Here is a 23,929-nt window from a genome sequence, read left to right as displayed (position 1 = left end):
GTCTGCCTGTCTGTCTGCCTGCTTGCCTGCCTGCCTGCCTGCCTGCCTGTCTGTCTGTCTGTCAGGTCGATCGGTTGCTCTGCGATCTGTCTGCAACCCCTGGGAGAGTTAAAAAAAAAAAAAAAAAAAATCTCCGCTCTGCTCCTCTGCGTCCCCCTCCTCGATAGCTCTGCGCTCCTCTCCTCGCCTGTGTGTGTGTGTGTGTGTGTGTGTGTGTGTGTGTGTGTCTGTAAAGTATGCATGTGTATGCCTGAATTGTGCGCGTGCTCCGGCTGCTGGTTCACGGCGTACAGTCACAATGAATGGCTGCCTGTAGCGAGGCGGAGGGAGACACTAGACCGCTTCTTCTCCGCTGCTCTCCGCCGCTGAAACACTTTCCAACGGAACACGGCTCAGGGGGGTGAGTTGAGCACGGCGGGTCACCGGGGACGGCGGTTCGGGCTCGCCCGGCGAGGCGGTTCGGTCGGCTGGCCAGCCGGCCGGCCGGCCGGCCGGTCGTCCGTCCGTCCGAGCCCCGAACTGTGCGGGGGTTGCGGGGTTGGGGTTGCCTTCTTGAATTCGGATGGGAATTTGGATGGAGTGGTGGTGTATGTTCTGCGGTGGTGTGTTGAGGCGGAGGGGGTCCGGGGGGGGGGGGGGGGGGTTAAGCTATTGTTTGTTTGTTTGTTTTTGTTTTTTTTTGTTTAGGGGAGGGAGGTGGTAAAGTTCTGCTAGCTACTATGGGGGATGGGCTCATGGGGACAGACCAAACTTTAACCACTTCACCGGCTTCACTCACTCGTCGCCGCGGGCTGCCCCCCCCCCTTTCCCTCGGTGAGTGACTTGATGAGTCCTCCGATCCTCTTTCTCTCTTCTCTCGCATTCCTGAACTTTCCCAAAAAAAAAACGAAAAAAAAAAACTACTTGGTGTTTTTTTTTTTTGGGAGGGGGGTGCAGTTTTTTTTTTTTTCCAAGTGACATGCTGCCTTTGAGAAGCCCAGGCAGCCGTTGATTCGCCCAATATCACCGTGTCCTGTCGGTAAACGGGTTAAGATTTTTACAGCCAGCCCCCTACTTTCCTTTCCCCTCCTCTCCTTTCTCCTCTCGCCATGCCGGATCCATCCGTCTGTCTCGCCCACAGTTGCAGCGTATTTGTGTCCCGGGATGACCTGTTGATGTCGGGTAAAGATGGAGTGCCAGGATCGCCGTCCGCAATAGACCACCCCTCTCCGCTCCGGTAAAAAAAACAAAACAAAAAAAAAAACCGTTAAAACATTGATTGATTTCACGTCGGAGTTCAGTCAAGTGAGCGAAGCCCGTGTGGCTTCCAGAGTCCCCTGTTCGGCGGAGATTAAATAAATAATTTATTCGCCGTAATATATCACAAGCGACATTTTGGAGGGGAACAACGCGTGTCTGTCCCGTATCGGTAGCTGCCACTCGGCCGGAGTCGGAGGAGGGAACTCGGTCTAAACGGACATCACAGCGCGCTGGCACGGAACGAGGGGAGACGGGGGAGAGCGTTGAACTGCTGAATATTTTATCCCCTCGACTGTTCTTGTGGCAGATTTCGTGCCCCCGGTTCCTCGGAGGATAAACGCGTGTGTACTGGGGGGAGTTGATACCGGGGCTGACAAACAAAATAGGGGAAAAGATCTTTTTTCTTTTTTATCGTCCCTTTCCGCTGCTGCCGCCGCCGCCGCCTCCTCCCTCCCTCCCCTCCGTCCGTCCCGCCCGCCCGCCGCTGAACGCACGCACACACACACACCGGCCCGGGCCAGCCGAGGACTCCCAAATCCTACCGGGCATCGAGGCTGGCACACGGCGGGGAAACAGAGAGCTCTCTGCCCGCCCTGACAGCCCTGCTGCCCCCGTGGTGGCGGGCTCTTTCTCTCCCGACCGTCTACCGTCGAGACATCGGCTCTGCTAGACTTTCATGTGAGATTAATTGATGTATAATTGATGTGTATGAATAATATTTCGTTTTTGAAGTTTCAGCGCTGGTCGTGCTCAAGGGAGGCTACACTATAGCCACATTTTGGTGCCTGTCTACCCACGAGTGTCGGTAAATACAGCATTTTCAGCCTCAAACGCCTTTTAAACTAAAAGTCACACAAGGCTAGAATTTATTACTTGCGATTTAAAGGCATGTTTACGAATTATTTGCCTAGTAAAGTGTTTTACTAATGCCAGTGTTAGCCCTAGCTTTAGCTTGCTACTTGCTAACAGGCCACCTTTAACCTCCCCAAACCAGGAAACTGAATATGATCAGGTAGTGATTGATGTTGATAATCATTAGCTTGTGTTAGTGCTGAATCAAATAATTTTCCGGATTGATTATGTGCCAGCAAAGCCGACTGCAGTGATCGAGTTACTTTTTTTTCCTGGCATTTGGGTGTTAGCTGAAACATGTGGTTAGTTTGCATAGAGTAATCCAGAGTTTATGGCACTGGAGATGACTTTAAAAAAAAAAAAAAAAAATGTGGAGGAGACACACACACACACACACAGAGAGAGACACGCACAGTTTAGCATGGAGTCAGAGCACATAATGGGGCACACGGGGACTGCAGGGCAGGGGTCAAGTGGTGTGAATTAACTACCCTTTATGTTTCCTGGAAGTTGTTGTGACCTCTCTGACCTGTGAAGAGGATAGGAGGCTGATAGGATGTCCTTGGGTGACATCTCAGCGCTCCGCAGTGTGTTGAAATCAAATCGGAGTGGAAGAAAAAGTTAGCTTTTAGGCTACCAAAATATGCTTGAGCAATTTTCAGATTTCATGACAGATTCTGGTGTCCTATTGTGAATGTCAGCATAACCGTAGACCCTTTATTTTTCCCTACTTTTTGGTGTGATCAGTGCATTTATTTTTGCATTTGATCACTGAGGTTAAGGATTTTCTTCACATAAGTGCTTTGGCTTAGCAAACTGCATGGTTATCATTCATATGGCTGCACATATTTACACCTGGAAACAAACACGGGAATCTAATATTGGTCACCGAGAAGCGCCACTTACCCCAGCCACTCCAGCGGTCAAAACCAACAACTTTTTATCATAATCTTGCTGCTCTATCAGCAGACTTAGGTACTGCTACCAGTTTTGATAAGATAGTAATCCACAATATCACTGAGATCAATGCACTGACTAAAGTAGGAGTAATTTATGTAAACAAATCCTGGATAAGGCCCAAAATTCACGGAAAAAAATATCACTCGGAGCCACGTCAGTTGAATTATAATTACATATTTGTAATGCATATTGATTTCTTTACATCAACACAAACTGTCATGGCGCAATAATGTGTCAAGGTACACTGCCAAACAAATACCGACGTTGTTATGTCAGAACATTATTGATTTTTACAGAATAAGTAGGAGAAAACTCAACAGTAATTTATACGTTCAGACGCTAATAGTGTTTTGATATGATGGGAATGTTGTTCAGATCAAATTGTACAAAGCACTCCCAGTCCAATAAGCAGCCTGTGATCTTAATTGTTTTGTCCAGAATAGGGCTGTCTAATTAATTAAGCGTAATAATTTTGTAATGGAAGCTTACCCAAATAATACACACTATTAGCATTTCTGCAAGATTTGTGTATCTTATATCCACTGATTTGCTAGCTGCTGTAGGAAACACTAATATTCAGTGTTTTTTATTTTAACCTTAACTGTCCAGGAACTTATAAATATAAAATGAAAGCATTGTTGATGAAATGCGTAGCACTGGAGTTGTAAATAGACAACTTCAGTACTTTTGTGCTCTTTCTCTTAGCCCAGTGCCTTACTTACTATGCCCGTATCTATCAAAATGAATAACCTATAAACTTTATTAAAAATAATTATGTTTAATTTATTAAGTTAATCATGATGAAATGCTGATGGCCCCCCTATTCTCAGTGCTGCCCTTACGTAGGCATAAGGCAGGAGCTCAGGACCGCTTTAGCCTGCTGTTTTCAAGTTTTATTTTTCAACTAGGAAAGGTTTGCTGAGCAGTCATGCTACAATACAGTAACCCCCTGCCCCACATTCACACCTGGAAGTTTCCCAGTACAACCACTATCATTTATTGTCGGCCAAGGAGCAGCGCCACTAAAGGAGTTGGGATATTCAATTCAATTCAATTTTGTTTATACAGCGCCAAATCATAACAGAGGTTATCTCAGGGCACTTTTCCCGTAGAGCAGGTCTAGACCAGGACCCTTTATAGTTATATTTACAGAGACCCAACATTCCCACACGAGCAAGCACTTGGCTACAGCGGCAAAGAAAAACTCCCTTTTAACAGGTAGAAACCCGGCTCATAGTGGGCGACCGTCTGCCCCGAGAGAGAGGTTGAGGTTGAGAGAGAAAGAGACAGAGGGAGGGAGGGAGGGAGGGAGGGAAGGAAAGAAGGGGCATAGCACAGTAGATGTATAACATAAAGAAGTGTAACAATAATGAGACTAATAATAAAAATAATTATTATAATAATAGTACTTATAAAACAAAATAATAACTATAGATATTATTATAATTAATAATAATAGATGATAATCATAATATTTGACGCAGTGTGTGTTGAGCAGGATCGTGGGGGCAGTAGGTGGTTTGCAGTCACAGGTCCAGACTCTCTAGCACCAGGGGCAGAAATACCTGCAGAAAGCGACGGGAGGAGAGAGACGAGAAAGAACAAAACTGTGGGGGAGAAGAAGTCAAGTTAGTAGCGAGCATTGATGGCATATGAATGCGTGCAGTTGGAGAGGAAGAGGAGGAGAGAGGAGCTCGGTGCATAATGGGAAGCCACCCGGCAGTCAAGGCCTATAGCTGCATAACTAGGGGATGGTTCAAGACAAGCCTGAGCCAGCCCTGACTGTAAGCTTTATCAGAAAGGAAGGTACTCTCACCTTCAGACACTCTACAACAGTTTTGTAATTTGCAGTTGGCTTTTCTGGTTAACCTTGCTTTCCCTTTACCTGTCCTGTCTTTAAGTTTCCCAAAAGGACTTTCAACAACCACTAGAGAATGGGTGTTGTTTTTTTTGTTTTTGTTTTGTGCTGGCCTTGATGTATACTGAATGTGAGGTAGAAATGAGGTTTTATGATAAAAGGCATTGTCATGATGTGTCATGCCTAGTTGTTAGGATAACATTAAAGCTGTCACCACTTACTATAGAGCGACAAAGGTTCAAGGTATTGCTGCAGTGCATAATGCTCTGCTCATTGTTGATGTACAAAAATATGCATCTCTGCCTCTTCCCACTCTGAACATCAATATGAATTGAAAAAAAAAAAAAAAAACCCTTAAAGTTTGATGGAAAGAAAAACAACCAAAGTTGGTCCTTAACTTAAAATTAATGTATTACTATCCAGCTGTGTTGTGGATTAGCTAAAAAATCCTTGGTCAAGTTGTTTACATTTGGCCTGTTAAACAAAAGAAAAAAGCACAATATGCCCCCGAACATCAAAGAACATGGTGATATATATTAGGTTGGTCTCTGCTAGTGTTTTTATTGTTTTTTGAACTTATATTCTAAATTTGGAATCTCCTGTTTCCCTCCAAAGTGTTGCATCCTGATCCTTCTCATAGATGTAGGTGGCTGAGGTGTTGTATGTTCTGGGGCTGTTTTCCAAGGTCGATTTCAGTCGGTTTTGTTGTTGAATAATTGTTTTTATAACACGTAAGGGGAATTGTGCTGTGAGTGGATTGGGTTTACATTTTCCAGCTGTGGAGGTAGCCACCCCTTTTAAACTAAGTCATGTTGGATCTGGTTGTTTGTTGCAGATGGTCCTGTAGTAAGAGTGGGCTGGAGAACAGCTGACTCAAGGTGTTTGGCCCAGAGTGAGAGGTTGTCCAAAACCTCAGAGTGAGAGTCACAACAGCCAATCTGTGAGGATTAGGGAAATTAACACCCTGCAATGCACAGCCTGAAAACAAGATTCCCGACTGTTTTTGTCAAACTTGTGATAAGTTGCTGTACAATTCTTCCTTCACCATAGGCTGAATAGCTGAACCTCCAAATATAGAGCTGGGCATTACTGCAATGTTTCCTATTCAGCATTTGTCATTGCACTCATGTTTTGTTTGACTTCTAATACACAACTGTGCTGACTACATAAGCACAGCAGATCACTAACCAAATCAGATTTCTCCAGGAATGATGCGTGAAACACTTGAGATTGCAGCTGAAAGTCAGTCGTACTCTGACTTGCTATTGTCAGTGTGATGGATGGATGTTTTCAACCTTTTTTCAGGTGACCTATTTCTTTAAACCCAGATCTATAATGAAGGGAAGTATGCATAGTATTCCAGTGTAAATGCAATTTGTCGCCATATGTATATACGTAAATGTATGAGTAAATGTGTATGTGTATATAAATATATGTATATGTATGTGTGCGTGTATATGTGTGTGTATACGTGCGTGTGTGCGTGCGTGTGCGTGTGTGTGTGTGTGTGTGTGTGTGTGTGTGTGTGTGTGTGTGTGTGTGTGTGTGTATATATATATATATATATATACGTGTGTATACATACATATACGTTTATGTGTGTGTGTGTGTGTGTATACGTCTGTATATACGTGTGTGTGTGTGTGTGTGTGTGTGTGTGTGTATATGTGTATATGTGTATATGTGTATATATGTAAAAACTATTGGCAACAACTTACAGAGAACCCCTGTTTCTTGACCGTATAAATTGGGGCCATGTCTTTGCAGATGAAAGTTGCAATAGCAGCCGTTATTGCCTTCCATCTTTGTGATTCTTTGCAAGATGGTGTGCTGCGGGCAAAAGCCTCTTGCAGCGTCTGAGTCTGGGGTTTGTTTTGAGCACTCGAATGTACTTTTGTGGTTCTCATCCATAGACTCTCTCCATACTGTTTGACAGGATTCTTGTGTAGGTGGTGAAAGAGATTAATGGTGTTTGAGTCTGTTGGGGATCGGTCTTTAGCATAATTAGCAAAGTTTTCTTGACCGTGTCTGACTTTTCACACCCAAACTGCGTCCATGCGACAGAAGTAGCCACTCTTTTATGTACGAGCCCCTCGTTATGTCTTCGCTGGTCGTAGTCCTTCACCTGTACCTCCATGTTTTTTGGTGTTGCCCTCATGCAAATTTCCTGCCTGCATCCGCGCCGTGTGGAAGAAGGCAAAGCGTCGTCCAAATGACGAAAAATATAGCCGTAAACAGTGTGATTTACGACACAATGAAATAAATAATAGCGTACAATATGAAACGACAGAAGTTTTTATATCCTCACATGATGTATATCGGCATGTCGCACAGCCCTAATCAATCATGAAATAAAGGATACATTAGCAGATAATGAAAGTCGCCTTTTGTAGCCCGAGGGGTGCAGCAGTGAATCAGCTTACTGTATATACAGTCGTTTTTACTGAGAAATTGTTTGACAGCTTTTGGTTTATATGTATTTTACAAATTTGCCTCTTAAGATTAAAGATCTCCCAAGAGCCATGGGTTTGTGTCATGACCCAGACTTTGAATAACAACAATCTACAGAGTTCTAGATGTTCTCCATACATAGAGACATCAAATGATTGTTTTCTTACTATCGTGAAGTTTGCCTTTTTTTTTTTTTTTTTTGGTTTTCTGTCGAGCGGACGATGAGAATGTAGTCTGACGTTGCAGTTTTCAAGTTGAGTTGAGTGTTAGATCAAAGTTGTAAAAACACTGAAATTTCTGCTGATGTGCCCTCTCTGTGACCTCTGGCCTTCCGCTGTGGCATCAGCGTGCATTCTCCCCAACATTTGTTAAGAGAACTAGAGGTGATTGCAGAAGTCTGCTGTTTACGTTACAAGGTCTCGTCTGCGAGTCTTCCTCCCAGTGGAGGAACAAGGCTAATCACTATAATATTGTTTCCTATTAGTAGTTTGTTTTGGGTTGTAGCCAGCGTAGGAGCATAGCATCATCCACTACTACCCGCTACTGTCCAAATGATGCAGAACTTTGTGTGTCGGCTAAGCTTGTACACTATCCATCACTTGAAGATCATGATCTTGTATAAAATGTATTTGTTCAGTACTGTAGTGACTCACCTTTGTGTTCTCATCTGTTTACTTCCGCTCCATCACATATGGCATTAGCGTCCTTCTGTGAATACATATTGTCCATTTATAAACAAAAATAAAGGGTAAATGCAAAAGTGATGCTTCCAGCCTTTAGAAAAAGATTTTTTTTGTAGAGAGAGATTTCTATTTTTTTATCACAAGTTTGACATTTCCTCCACATTTTATCAAAGGCATCTTTTTTGGATTCTGATGAAGACTAGTGAAATAGATGAGTTATGTAAGCGACTGTGTTTTGACTGAGAAGGGGCGACAAGAAAATAACAAAGTAGGCCAAAAACCACCAAACAGTTTATTAACTGTGAATTAGATGTAATGAAACAAGGTTTAAAAAAAAAAAAAAGAGAAAGATGGCTTATATAACTGCCACTGGTGGCCCAGAATTCTCTTTCATTCTAAGTTCATCTGGAATTTAGAGTTTTGAATTAAAGTTGTTTACCAAATACTTAATTCATTAATCATCATACCCTTTACTTACCCTCCTCCTTTATTTTAAGTCTCTTTTCCTCCTTCCTAATTTCTGTCTTCTCTGCATTTTTGTTTATCTTCCAGACCTTCTTTACTCTGTTATCCCTTTCTCATCACTCCTTCATTAACTGTGTTATTAACCTTCTCTCCTGCTCTGCTGTCTCATCTTGTTCTCGCTTCCGCATCACCTCTCTGATGTCTCTGTTTACCCATTTCTTAGCCTCTTCCTCACCTTCCCTGCAGTCGTCTGAATGTTGTCCCCTCATCGTACGTATCTTTCCTTTCTTTCAGGTATCTCCTACCTCTCTCTCTCCATTTTTCGGGCATACGACCCCTCCGTTCCCCTCTTTATAACCTTTCCATTCTAACTTCTAAGTTTCTATTTCCTGCAGATCCTGTGGTGCTGGGCAGAGCGTTATGGCTCAGACACTGCAGATGGCGATCCCCAACTTTGGCAACAACGTCCTGGAGTGTCTGAACGAACAGCGGCTGCAGGGCCTTTACTGTGATGTCTCCGTGGTCGTCAAGGGACACGCCTTCAAGGTCCGAAAAGAGTTTGTTTTTTTTGTTTTTTAAACTGTTTTCTATTCAAGGATAAGCATTTGTATTCAGACTTAGATACATGTCCGCGTGGGAGCTGCACAGTGTGACCACAGTCCTCTGTTGTTGGTTACAAAACAGCTGCACTGGTGTAATTGGCGGATACGTGATTTTCCTAAAGAACTGCTTCATTTTTTTTTCTGGCACATTGGCCCCTTGGTCATCTTACCTGCTCAGTAATAAGCTTATTGTCGTCATATTATCTAAACTACTATAGCATTACATTGAAATCTTAAAGCTTGTGAAGCAGAAGTGGCATAAAAACTAAATAATATTTCTTTGACCAAGAAGTTGTCAAAGTAGAATTAGAATCAAAACCTTTTGATAAAGGCACAAGGTTTAAATAATTTCAATTTTCATGTTTTTGTCACTATTTTTCTTGACAAAGTATGCAACATCTGTGGTGAGACAACATGCTTTGGTTTTATCTTGTGTGAGAGTGTCCATTGGTCCTGTAGCACTGGTTCTGAGGGCTACAGTAAGGTGTTATTAGTTTAACAGTGAACCTATTGACAAGATTTCGGTCAAAATCAATTGGTAAGACACAAAAATATGGTCCAGGTCAAAAATGGCCAGAGTCTTGTCTTAAGTAATTTCTAATAGATTTTCTGATCTCAATCTAGCCACCTCTCTCCCTAGGGGCATAAATCGTTGGTTTTGCCACTGTTCAAAACAATTTCACTTTGTAAGGTCAAGAGTTAAAAGTTGGCTGTATTTCAGAAGTTACTGCAATACAATTGGAAATAATTCCTTTATAGTTAGATACAATTTGGATATGGTCAAAATGAAATTTAGAAGAAAAAAAAAACTCCACCAAAGTGAGATTACTGTAAACATTTTTTCAAGTAGCTGAGATGAAGCCAATCTTTCCCTACATACGTGTTGTTTGGGTTTACTCCCTCATTATACTTGACTGCACACACAAGCAAGTGCAAACTACGCAACCAGTAAAATAGTTGGGATTAAAATTCTCCACAGATCAGCCCCATTTCAAGATATGTATCTTGACATGTACGCTGCATCAAAATCGGTATATTTTACACCCTTATGACTTTACACCCTTATGACCTGCTGTTTACCCCTCAGGCCCACCGTGCGGTTCTGGCAGCCAGCAGCTCCTACTTCCGGGATCTGTTCAACGCTGGGGGGAAGAGTTCGGTGGTGGAGCTGCCCCCAGCCGTGCAGCCGCAGAGCTTCCAGCAGATCCTGGCCTTCTGCTACACAGGACGCCTCAGCATGAATGTTGGAGACCAGTTCCTGCTCATGTACACCGCCGGCTTCCTTCAGATCCAACAGATCATGGAGAAAGGCACAGAGTTTTTCCTCAAGGTAACCTGCTAATGAAAATTTAATATACAATGATTTATGACTTTCTCAGATGAATCCAGATGTAGAACTATTGGTGAAGGGGTCATAGGTACATAGGAATTTTAGAAACACCGTGTAGCGCTAGTTTCTACATATTAAAAATCCTGTGAATCGTAATCATGGAGAGAAGATATGCCAAATTTGAGTATAATTAATTTTTTTTTCTGCTGCCACCGTGGCACCTGTTGTGTGTGACATTATTCATGGCGTTATGTTGTCATGGGGGTGTCTGTGTTTGTAGATCTGATTAGATTTGGAGTGCCTTGCTGCATAAATCTGCATTTTAATAAGGAATAACAGATTTCCTTGAATGTACCCTTTCAGACACAGAGTTAATATTATAAACGCTACGTGTTGTGTGAAGCATGTGAGGAAAAATACAGTATTTCCTACTAAGGCATACATTAAGTTGCTTGGTCATTTTAAAATGATGGTTATCAGACATGGTTGTGTTTTTGTAGGAGTTTTCTACTACACCAACTTGAATTTGATACTAAAAATCCGTCCAGCTCGTATCCTTATAAAATTAGTTAAATTTGTACAAAAGAAGAAATACTCATTCTAGGTTTGGGCTTCTGGGTTGGGTTAGGTCTCATTTTCAGTTTTTTTTAGTACTAGTGTCGATACGATGAACCAAACTTTGATACCAAAACCACAACTTTTTTGGTACCTTATTTAAGAAATATGAACCAGGACTGCAACTTTTTTTTCCCCATATTTGATTATACTAGCTGTTATTTTTTCTGTTCAATAATCGTTTAGTCAAAAAATAGTCGAAAATGCACATCACAAGTCCCGGAGCCTTGATCAAGCTTAATTCATATAAATGGGATGGAGTCCTTTTGAATTTGTATTATTATCGTAACACAGCAGTGACATGGAAATTAGATGATGATGTTGACTACATGATTGAATAAAATACTGAACTATTAATGAGATAACAAGCACGTTTTGAGCAGGCAGCGCACTGGTCATATAAGATGAAGAAAGCCAGCAAATTCTGATGTGTCAGAAGCCCGAACCAAATAAACGTTAGCAATTTTGCGTTATAGATGACTTCAAACAGTTATTATTAGTGTTGTTGGTGATTTTTTTTTTTTTTTTTTTTTTTTTTTCAGATTTTCACTAATATAAACATAATTTCTGCAAAATCATTTAAACTTAAAAAGCCTCAAGTGTTACAAGCAGGTGTACAGGTAATTGTACCTGTATAAAATACTCTAAAATTGGCAAAATTGTGATTGAATTCAGGAGTTGTCATAGATTAAGTAAACCAGATTATGAATACGTTAAATTTTGGTGCTTAACAGTTTTCCATACTCAACACATTCAGTCGATACCAAACAAGTACTGAGGTTTAATACCCAGCCCTACTTAGGATGGGGTATTATGACATTTTAAACCTGCATGAACATGAAAAAATGGCATGATATATTGTCTACATCGTCATAAGTAATGGTATGAGACAAAAGCTTGATCCTTCTTCACCAACCCCCCCAGGTCTCTTCTCCGAGCTGTGACTCCCAGGGTCTCCACACCGAGGAGACCCCGCCCTCTGAGCCCCAGAGCCCCGTTACTCAGACAGTGGGAGGGGGCGGAGTCGGCGTCGTTGCCACGGCCGCAGGAAGGCCCTCCTCTTGTCTCACGCCCCTCCCCCTGGTGTCCAAGGTGAAGACGGAACAGACAGCCACCACACCTCAGCCCACCCCACACCCGCAGCAGGTAGGCTCCGACTGATATCTTAAGACAAGCAGTAACAAGCAGTTGCTTTGGTGCAGTAATTAACAGCATCTATCTATGTGTGAATTATGTGAAGTAATCCGAAAAAAGAATAAATCAGTATTCGCTCTCAGTGTCGTTTTAAGCAGGGTATCGTGTATGGGTGTCTGTTTGAGTTTGAGAAAGGGCTGTGATAGTCTTTCAAGGAAAGCTTGCTCCCCGTACCTGCGGCTACAAACAGATCATTTACTTGTTGAAACGGCAGCTGAAAAGCTAATTTTATAAAACGCTATCCGTCCATATTTTTTTTTGACGAATCATAACCTGAAAAGTTACATCTGAAATATAGCATAGGCAGTCTCAAAAATGTTTTCGGGCAAGGACATAAATTCTGTTGGAAGTTAGTTTGTCATTTAAATTGTTTACAGTCAACCACTTCATACGAGCTGTAAATGGAGGTGGCGAAGAGCCTTAGAGACGAGTATGGTTTGTGTCTGTATCATATTGCCATAGCTATTAAGGAGTAGTGGGTCATAAAATAGCATAAAAGTGTAGAAATAAAACTTCATTTACTGTCGTAAAACGGTGGCTTAATTCAGACACCAGAGTGGCTATTTCAATTATTCATTTTTTTTTTACTTTCTTGTTAAAAGAAAGTTGAGCCACAATCTGGTAAACTAAAGAAATGTACCTTCCAAGAACTCTTTTAACCAGATTATATACAGTACATACAGGTTTTTTCATTAAAACTGTTGTGCTTTCAGTGCCGATTCATATGCATTATTAGGGTTTAAAATTTTGTTTTAGGTTGAAACTTAGACAATGAACAGAAGATTGTCAATTTTTATTAAAAAAAAAAAATAAAATCTGTGTGTCAAGGTTAAAATAGGTCAGGTAAATTAGAAACTGGCGAAACCAGTTTCTTGTCATTTAATTCAGAGGAAAGCATCTGTTGGCTGCTCAAAAATAGATTCTGTGTGATGTCAGGTGCTAATCTGCATACTGGTGTATTCCGTGCACTGGGAGAGCAGGGAGGCTGCAATGGGAGACAAGTGTGACCATCACATATTTTTGATTGAGACGAGTAAATGGCTTCTTATGTCCAGATTCGTTGGCGATTGGCTCAGGAAGCAACGGTGTTAACATTTCCCGCTGTTGGGAAAATTTCAGCGGATTTGTTGCTTTTTAGGAGGTAAAATCTTAAATTCTGTTGAAAACTGACGATAAAAACAGAGAGAGACTTATTTAATCAGCACCTGGCATTTAGCGTGTGAGCTGGGTACTGAATCTGAGTACTTCTTGGTAAAGGCAGTTCCTGGCAAAGCTCATCTCATGCTCAGTCAAGTTAGTCAATGACTGTCTAAACATTTAGCAGAGTCTACAAATAGACGTCCTTTGCTGTGTGAATTAGTGCCCGTTTGTTTTTCTTGAAGATTAATATACAGTATTTAATTAAAGTCAAACTATTTTTTAAAATGAAGAGTGGAGGCGCTCTTTATGTCAGGTGAGGCAGTGCACCTCCACTGTAATAAACTGCAGGGATCAATACCCCGGCCTATTAGTGAGAAGTGATTTCTGACACAGTTTGAGAAGCTTAAATATAAAGTTTGTACCAAAAGCCTTGAAGCCAAATCAGATAGTGTTGGTCATGTTTTGGCCACAGAAAGTTGCTGTGCAAATGACATACATACATTTGCTGTTATTATGCTTTAGTGAGATTGTGTTTGTTGACTGTCAGTTGTGAGTTGTCAGTTTTTTAAGAGTTGTCCTGAGCGTTCCTGTCAGGCGGTTGTAAATAACTGGTATTTCTCTCTCCTCCTCCTCAGCAGGAAGGCTCTCCCTACTCGGTGGTCTGCACCCCCGTGGCCAAACGGCTGTGGGAAGGGGGCAACCGTGACGGGGGAGGGGGGTCTGGAGGGGGCGGAGGAGGTGGGATGAGGAAGGCCGCACGCTACTCTTCCTCCTCCTCTTCCTCCTCCTCCTCCAACAACACTACCCAGGATGCCTCTGGGCGTGGACCCGCAGCCAGTGCTGCGATGGCGGCCACTTCAGTGGGAGGAGCCGGACTCAACAGTAACCATAACAACAATAACAACAACAATGGTGGGACCCCTGAGGGCACGAGCCCCGGCACACTGAGCATGTACACCAGTGACTCACCAATCAGTTACCACGACGACGAGGAAGAGGACGACATAGCGGATGAGAGCGCCGAAGAGCAGTACAGACAGATCTGCAACATGTACACCATGTACAGCATGCTGAACGCCGGGGCAGCAGGTAAGCTCTGACAGCAGATGAATACATAAGTGTGTGAGCTCATTTCAAGGTTGCTGCGTTTTCATGTACATCTGAAAGCTCTCGTCTTCTGAGCTCTGTAAGTCTTGCTGTCGCGGGTTCATAGGAGTCCTGCAGAGTCCTGTTTATCCGAACTTCTCAGCGGTGGAGGGCAGTGAATCGCTCAAAACACTGAAACCACTGGAAGTTGTGGATCCCGTCTCAGGCTTACGAACTGTTTTCAGTTTATTTAATCAAGAGTGTCAGGACGATCGTATGGTTGCTTGGAATGAAATATTCAAAACACTGATGATAAACTGGAGTTTATTCAGAATACAGGAGAAATATGCAGTAAGCTCAACAGTGTCATCAGCAGTTAAAATATAAAAATTTCTTACAATTAACATTGTAGTTTTGTACCACAATATGTTTTACCTGTTGTTTGGTCTCGTCGTGGACCAATGGCGGAAGGGCCTGTTTAAGCCTTAAGGTCCGGGTTTGATTTGAAAACATAGGTGAAGTCGCTCAGGTCCTTCCTCGTGATCCATGTATCGGGATTCCATGTATCTCCACTGACCTAGAACTGAATAATCAGAGTTTGATATCCAGCCTGACCTCCATCCTCAAATTTCGGCTGAAAGACGTGTGAATAAAAAACCTGGGGATATGCACCAGAGGAATTTAATGCATGAATAAAGGCAATGAAGCAGGCAGTGCAAAGTGGAGTGTAATTGCCTCTGTGTTAAAGTCCTTTCAACACATATTTTGGAATGAATTATCTCACTTATACCGTGGTTACATGACAAAAATTAGTACCAAGGGTTATTTTTGTCTTTTTTTTTTTTTTTTTTTTTTTTAACTGAATGTTTTGGACTCAGAATTGAACATTTACAAAGCAAAATTTGATAACTTTTAATTTTTACGCTTTCAAAAACACCTTATCTAGGAAGTATAATTCCTAGCGTCACCAAACTTTGTAGGAAGGGAGACGAACGGGTTCTCAGTATGACTAGCCCATTAATAGTTTGTACTACGTGCCTATTGATTTTCTATAAGGCCCTAGAATTGGGGGGGAAAAAGTGTTCCTTAACCAATGTGATATTGAGAGTATTATAAACCCATTTTTTGCACTCATATGATATCTATCATTAGTTTTTCTTCAAATACAATCTTTTGTTAATTTTCAGCCAATATTTGAGGTCTCTATCACAAATTGACGTAAAGATATTCAGGAAAAAAAAACAAGGCGGGGTTGTATTTTTCGTCATTTTCATTAAGACCAAAATGGTATTTGGGCTAGCTAGAGGGAAAATGAAAATCTATGTGGAAACAGGTTAACGTATGGTCATTTAGTGGATAAAATGCCTTGAGTCCTTCAATGTTCCCTTCATAGATAAATAAACAGTTATCAGCCTTATTTTACCTCTAGGAAAAAAACGTCCATAATGAAGAAGCAGGGTCTTCCCTTATGTCCCGGCCTCTGAAACATTGATTGGTGTAAAGAAATGCGTGTTTTCAGTAGAATGACATGTTGTCTGTGGGCTCATTTTACCGTAGGTCATTAATGCAAGCTATGGTCTTCGCTATCAGGGCCTAGTATAAAAAGTCATTAACTCTAATAGATAATATATTCAGTCGACTGGTTGAATTTTTATATTCCATATTTATATTAGAATAAGATACTCAATAAAAAATTTAAATAACTTTATAGAAAATGATGTGCAATGGAGCAAATTTTGTACTAGAAATTACATGTGATGAAAAGTAGTATAACCAGTTTCATAACCATATAACTTGAACAACGGGGCTGAATTGGGTACTTGCTTGGTGTTTTCTTGATAACATGTAAGGGCATATACTGATATATCTATATCTATATATAGAGATACATCTATATATGTATATCTATCTATATATACACACACACACACACACACTGATTTCACAGTGTGGAAATGTTTCAACATGCGTGTCAGTACAATTTCCATTTATAGCTTTCTAACATGTACACTGTAAAACTACATGTATAAAAACATCCACCCTTTAATGTGGAAATGCATTTAGGTACTCCCACTGGAGCTTGAGTGGGCCATTTAGAATACCACTTATTCCTCCTTATGCCAGAGGTTTTATCAAAACATTTCACTCATTCTCAGTGTCAAGGACCTTACTGGAGACAGCACGGCTATGTCAGTGGAGCAGGCGGTCCTTCAGTGTGGCCCAGGACACATTTGCGTTCACACTCTTAAAAGAATGTTGGCCATATGCGGCCCAGACCCCCTCCAAATGTGGTCTGAGTAATCGGATCTCGGTGCGTCTTGGGTGCATTCGCACCTCTACTTAGAGCTGTCCACTTGAGATCAGATTACCCAAGACACATGTTAATGAATCTCAAATGCCCTCTACTCTAATGAACATTCTGAAAACACGTTTATCCTTTTATTTCTTACAATTCCTATGGGACTGGGATTCAGCAATCATGGAGATGCTGAGGCAAAAAAAAAAATGGGATCCTGAAATGGATGTTTCCCTAGCAGAGGTAAAATACCTCTCAAATCTCTGTCTGTTTTCGTATGAAGGAAAAACAGAAGGACAATGGCAATTTGTACACTTAATAACCACACATCAAGCAATTTCCCATGTACATTTACATGTTCCTACTTGCTACCCTGCATATTATTTTTGGTCCTATGAAAATGACCAAAATATGCTACCCTGCCTCGTTCTGTTCTGAATATCTTCATGTCCATTAGTGGCAGAGACCTCAAATATTGGCACAAAATTAATAAAACATTGTATTTGCAGAAAAAATAGTGAGGGGAAAAAAATGTGGGTTTGTACTACCTTCATTATCCCCCTCATTTAGGAATTTTGCACTTTTTTTCCCTAAATCTAGGGCCTTATACGAATAAAATGGCATGTAGCACAGCCTTTTAATGGATGTGGCATACAAATAACATGTTTGTCTTCCATCCTCCCAGTTTTTGTGAGGCTAAGAACAATGCTTGTCAAGATAGCGATGCCAACACATGGCTTCCCAGCTATAAAAAGGAAATAATATATAGGGCTGAACAAAATACGAAAACATAGGATTTCAACAGAAACATTTCACAGGCCTTGGTTTTGGGACCCATTCAGGATACAGACAAAGTCTGAACAGAATCTGAGACGGTGCTGCAACAGCCTTATCTGATTTGACACAGAATGACCCGTTAGCCGTTAATTTTGCCATCGACATACGGGTTCATAGCAGTAATTTAATATGAGCTGAACTCCAATATGAGCGCATGTAAATTGTCCTAATGTGCACACTTAGGCCAATCAGAAGCACATATTTCCCCCCGAACGTGGTGTAATTAACTGTTAACTAATTCTCCATTTCCAGATACTATGATACCTAGTTATCAGCGTGAAAGCCTTTGTTTAAGTATAACCAGGGCTGAGTCCTTGGGGTTTCTTTGACTTATCCTTTGATCACACAGTTGCTGATGTGAATCACATTATTATATTCAGGCTAAGTTCTTGCAAGACTGCTTTTAACATTTGAGAAGTTTGTTTGGCATCTCTTCCTAACGGAACAAAAAGGGGTTTTTGTAGAAATCAGGTTTACAGTACTCAGAGTAAGATTTTGTATCTACTCTGAAACTCTGGCACTTGTGTACCGATAGTAAAATTTCAATTGAAACCCAGCCCACAAAGTAAGTAAAAAACTGATGACAATCTACCGTCCTCCCTCCTAAGTGGTTGGGGAGAGGGTGGAGGCTCTGCCGGACTTGGCCCCAGACTCGGGCGGTGGACGGGGAGGCAGGGGGGGACGCTCCCGGCAGGACCTGGCGTCCCTGCCAGCCGAGCTCATTAGCCAGATCGGGAACCGCTGCCACCCGAAGCTGTACGAGGAGGGCGACCCGGCCGAGAAGCTGGAGCTGGTGAGCGGCACCTCCGTGTTCATCTCCCGTGCCCAGCTCATGAACTGCCACGTCAGCGCCGGCACCCGCCACAAAGTTCTGCTCAGACGCCTGCTGGCTGCATTCTTTGACAGGTCAGTGTCCCGACATGTTTCACCTACCAAGCGTTTGGCTCGTGAAACGTAGTACAATAACAAGTGGTTATCAAATGATGGACTGCAGGGTATGAGCTGGATTACAATCAGAGCCTCAACAACATGCACATACAGTATATTGCTTAATTAAGCCCCATGCTGCCAGATCCATTGCAACCGATAACTAATAACTCAAGCCTCAATTATACGCCTCAGGCTTGACGCGTTGAATGTCTGGATGGAGACGTTTACAATTAAAGATTTATAATCCTAAACACTGTCGATGTGCGTTCTGACTGTACTTGTCCTGTCATCCGACCGGGCTGCCTAGTTGTTCAGTATAATATTAATACCAGTGGATTTTGTTTCTAAAGTGTATTTATTTCATTATTTTCAAACATGATAAGACAATAGACATGTTGAGCTTCAGTTTGGTGATATGGTTAAAAAAAATTGATAATAGATAAACTAAGTTAAAAATAGTAACTTTTTTTTTTCCAAACGCAAACCTTTAATACTGGCATACTAACAGGGTTAGGCTTCTAATCGTCTATGTTTCATCTGGTGAAATGACATGTAAATTATTACTTTGCTCACAAGTTCTCGACAGACGAGCCAAACAGTGAATTTTATGTGCCTTTCCGTCAGGTTGCGATATAATTATTATACGCTTTGATAGCAGAAGGCATAAGTAATAAGTGTCAAAGTTTGAAAATACAGAAAAATGCCAACTGAAGCAGAAGCTGACTGAGGGAAAACTGAATTACCAAAGACGCTAAGTTTCTCACAAGGAGCATCTGGAATGCACCGAAGACGACAGAATTGTGCTGTAAAACTGTGCAAGCTTCTTTTTCCTTCAGTCAGACCTGTGAGCTGTGTTTATTGAATGTCACAGGACATGACACAGGATGCAAACTCTTCTGTTAGAAACCACCGAGCTGTTAGTGAGGATCACTGTCTTGTTGGCAGCCGACAGAAACAGTGTGAAACAATGTGAAACGTGTGAGGGTTGACTCGATGAACAAAACTATAAAGTACATGGGGGGGGTTTAGCCTGTCTAAAAATGTGAAATTTGTGCTTCAAATGAAAGCTTAGGAGTGCGTATGCTGTTAGCGTGTTATTGGGTGCAGGGTTGCGACTAATGTTTTAATCATCAATTAAGCGTATTATTTTTTTTCGATAAATAATTTGGGTCTGCAAAAACATCAAAAACTCAAAACTTTGCAGAGCTGGAGGTGATGTCTTCAAATGGCTTGTGTTGTTTGACTGAACGGTCCGAAACCCAAAGATATTCAGTTTACAATAATGCAAGAACAAGAAAAGCAGCAAATACTCACATTTGAGAAGCTGGAATCAGAGAATATTTGGCTTTTTTTTCACTGGCTTTGCTTGAAAAATGACTTCAATGATTAGTCAATTGACAAAAATAATTTCAAAGAGTTATTTTTACTGTAGGTTGAAAATTTGGAAATTGAAGGCGACTAACTTCCAGCGTCATTCACAGTTCAAACTGTGTATCCCAGTGTGCTCCACAGAATGTCTTTTAGTTGCCTTAGTTGCCAAAAAAATAAATAAATCTGTATATAAAATACATTTAGTCTTCTTACCTTTTTATCTGCTGTTGATGTGATGTTTGTGGGTTTTCTTTTTTTTCCCTTTCCTAGGAGCACTCTGGCTAACAGCTGTGGAACTGGCATCCGTTCTTCAACCAACGACCCAAGTCGTAAACCCCTGGACAACAGAGTTCTGCATGCTGTCAAATGTGAGTCATACAGACACGCGCGCGCACACACACACACACACACACACACACACACACACACACACACACACACACACACACACACACACAGTCTCTGATACTATACTGTGAGTTACAGCTCAGTGTCTGTACATTTTAAGACTCCTCATCATCCTGTCTTCTTCTTTTGCTGTTTTTGTTTTTGTTTTTTTGTTTTAAACCTTCCTCTCTCTCCCTTTTTCCCCTCTTTTCCTTCCCGCAGTTTACTGCCAGAACTTCGCGCCGAGCTTCAAGGAGAGCGAGATGAACGCCATTGCAGCTGACATGTGCACCAACGCCCGTCGCGTCGTCCGCAAGAGCTGGATCCCCAAGCTCAAACTGCTGATGGCCGACAGTGACGCCTACTCTGCCTTCCTGGCCGACAGCGTGAAGATGGAGGCTGATGCGCTGGGGGCAGACCAAGGCTTTGACCCTTCCCTGGAGGCCGTGGCGGCGGCGGCGGCAGCCGCTAACAGTATGGAAGCGGGAGGTGGAGCCATGCAGGCAGACAACCTCCAGGGGGCGGGAGGAGACAGCAGCACTTTGTTTTGAGTGAGTGAATGGACAGATAGATGAATGGACAGATTGATGGAGGGAGGGATCGCATTTCTCTGGGGCGATGAGTAAAGAACAGTGGCCGCTGTGGTTGTGATGACAGTCGCCACTCCTCCCCTAGCCGCCATGTGTTGGGGGATCTGTATCTTCTTTTACAACTCTTTCGGTCAGTTTGTTCTGCTGTCCTTCGTTCGTTTGTCCACATTTTGCGCTCTCTCCACGGCCCAGAATGCCTCAATTTGGGTTGTTTTCCTCCTTCCTTTTCTGGTGGAGAGAGATAGAAAGACAGCAGAGAAAGGTAGCAGAGGGAAGCGGTTGACAGTCAGTCTACGCCCCCCCCCAATCCCTCTGCGACCTTTCAAGACCTGATAGTTTCAGCCTTTATTTTTTATGTTTTAAAAGTGTGTACTGTCACTAAGGCCCCTTTCTTACCATACTCAATCACAGACATTCCCTGGGGAAGGGGGAGGGGGGGAGGGGTAATCCTGTTTTGAGAAAGTGATATTTCCTTTCCCAAACTCCAGTAACACTGTTGTTTTGATATTGAATGTATGTTCGGCGAAGCATCCAAACCGCAGCGTCGTAAGTCAGTGGAGGCTGAGTGAGATTGTACAGAGCCCTTTTTTTTTTTTCTTTTCTTTTCTTTTCTTTCATTGGTTGGTTTGTTTTTTTGTTTTCTTTTATCTCATCTGGATGGCCAGATGAAAGCTTCTCTGAAAGTGTGGGGTTGATGAGGTCAGGGGTTGAAATGAATATTAATATGTATATTGGCATTGGTTTATGATCTACCCGACCTAGGCCCAACCCCACCAACCCTGCTTTTTAACTCCTGCCAGGCATGCTGGGAAACTGACTCGCCAGCCGCTAGAGAAATGCTGCTGAATTCTCACTGACTTGGTTGGGAAGGCGGACAGCATTTTTGATTTGTTAGTGAGTGTTTGGATTTGTCAGCCAATATGGTGGCAGACTAAAAAAACTAAGATTTGCTTGACTAAAACCTCCCCCCTCCCCTACATTTTGACCCTTAAACAAAAAAAAAAATAACCATTTCAGTTTGTTTACTTTTTCTGTGTTTAATTTTTTTCTTTTGTGTGGGATTTTTGCCAAGGCTCCTGAGGGAGAAGAAACTTGTTACCGATGATTGTCAAAGAGTTGGCGCACGATAAATGCACTGTGTTATTTCCTGCGGTATGAGTACAATCGAACCACGTTTTTGTATGTCTAAGAACGAGAGGAGGGGTGGTTTTATTTAAGAAAATGAAAAAAAGAAAAAATACTAGCTAAAATCCAATTTATATCTCCGTTTATCACCCCTTTTTTTTTTTTTTTTTTAAATCTGAAGGAAAGTCAAGAAATAGCCAAAAGCAAGTTTCTCCCTGTGAGCAAAGGAACGAGTCGTGTGTGTGTGTCTGTTTGTCTGTCTGTCTGTGTGTGTGTGGATACAGTGGCAATGTTCTTTTGTTTTCAACTCACGTTTAGGTTGTTTTCCCTACGAATATTCACAACCACGCCTGCTAGCAGCTCAAGTTTTGTCAGGCTCACTGCCTGGATGCGTGCTTGCCTGGCATGGACGAAGGTGCTAATTCAAGCATTGGTACATGGCAAGAAATGCAGCTCTGCGTGTGTCTGTGTAGGTGTGTATTTGTGCGGCGCACACAGTTTGTCTGTGTGCTGCAACAGAGAGTGAGAGAGAGAGAGAGAGAGAGAGCGAGTGTGAGTGGGAGGCCAGACGGCGTGTTTTCACACACGCTTGGTCGATTAATCCACCCAACACTGGGGTGAGCACACATACACGCTAATACGCATTTGGGCACTGTCAGCTGCATCGGCAACAGTACACCAGACCAAGGTGGGAATTAAAGGGGAATTACACTGAAGCAGACCTGAGAAGCTGTATGTAACATATAAGCTATCAGCTGAAATGTATTTTTTGTTTTGATGAAGCAACATTAGAGCTGATGGAAAAGGCAAACTTTCACTGCACCTGCTGAAAGTGTTGTTTGTCGGTTTGACAGTTAATTTCCTGGCTTTATGTGATGCGGTGTTTAGAATTATAAAGAGAAAGCGGCTAAATAATGGAAATCAAAGCAGAGGTTTGGCGGAGAAACAACCCCAAAAGTTGTGTCGTAGTCATATTCGCTTTTGATACTTGTGTGGCTGAATGGTGGCCACCAGATCTTTTTTTCTTTTAGAAAAAAAAAAAAAAAAGACCTCCAGAATCCACAATACAGCTGAATATACTCATCAGCTAATCCCAGGAGAGGGATTTTTGCTCTTGTTCAGTTTAAGGTTGAAAACCGGGGGCTCCAGGTGAACTTTTTGATTTGCTACCACTGATATTTTCGTCCTCAACAGTATTTTGGTCTTTCTATTGAGATCTCAGTCTCTGTCTTTTTTTTTTTTTTTAATCATAAACTCAATCCCAGTCAGTCCTACCTTATGACAGATCTGACACATCTGTCTGTTTGGTTAGCCAACAGTAAATTTACGTGCTGTCTTTTAAACAGATTTAATCATTGCCCAAACTATTCGCAGTCCATTAGTTTATGTTTAAGAAATCAAAACAACAGGGTAAAACTAAGAATAGTTTGTCTTTATATCCAACATAAACTGTGGCAGATTCGTAACAAATTTCATATCCTCTCTTGGGGAATGATATTGGGGGGGGGGTGAAATAGACCGATGTGCGTTAATTACATCCAGGCAACAAAAGGGCACTTTTATTGCCTGACGCCGAAGTGCGATAATGATTCTGTTGAAGTGTGAACAAGTTAACACTGAGAGCAGAGCAGTCCAACTCAAGATGGTGACTGTTGTCAAGTCCCTAAATTGTCAGGCAAGTTATCGATCCTTGATGCACGAAAGAAAAATTAGGCTGATACAAAACCATATCTGACCCCTGCACCCACTGGTTACATTACAGCGTGATGGCAATGCAGCGCGGTGTCATTTACCGCATGTTATTAAGAAAATGATAACATACCAACAGCCACTTTGGTGTTACGAAAGTACATTAAAAATGGATTTAACTTTACTGAATGTTTTGATCATTTATTTATCACCGTTCTTCTGTGTAATA

At 41.9% G+C, this 23,929-nt stretch overlaps 1 protein-coding gene across 1 annotated transcript; it reads left to right on the top strand.

Annotated features, from left to right (window-relative positions):
* Positions 1–300: 300 nt before the first annotated feature.
* On the top strand, positions 301–21,276 carry nacc1b (nucleus accumbens associated 1, BEN and BTB (POZ) domain containing b). The gene is made up of 8 exons (XM_040146644.1): positions 301–400; positions 8,904–9,054; positions 10,198–10,440; positions 11,980–12,201; positions 14,025–14,478; positions 18,217–18,514; positions 20,180–20,277; positions 20,519–21,276. Exons 1-8 carry the CDS (start codon positions 303–305, stop codon positions 20,845–20,847), a joined length of 1,893 nt encoding a protein of 630 aa, XP_040002578.1. The 5' UTR covers positions 301–302; the 3' UTR covers positions 20,848–21,276.
* The last annotated feature ends 2,653 nt before the right edge of the window (positions 21,277–23,929 follow it).

This window comes from Xiphias gladius, chromosome 15 (genome assembly GCF_016859285.1).
Source record: "Xiphias gladius isolate SHS-SW01 ecotype Sanya breed wild chromosome 15, ASM1685928v1, whole genome shotgun sequence".
In the NCBI taxonomy this organism is placed as follows: Eukaryota; Metazoa; Chordata; class Actinopteri; order Istiophoriformes; family Xiphiidae; genus Xiphias; species Xiphias gladius.
Note: the sequence above shows the minus strand (reverse complement) of the source record. Positions and strands in the feature narration are given on the sequence as shown.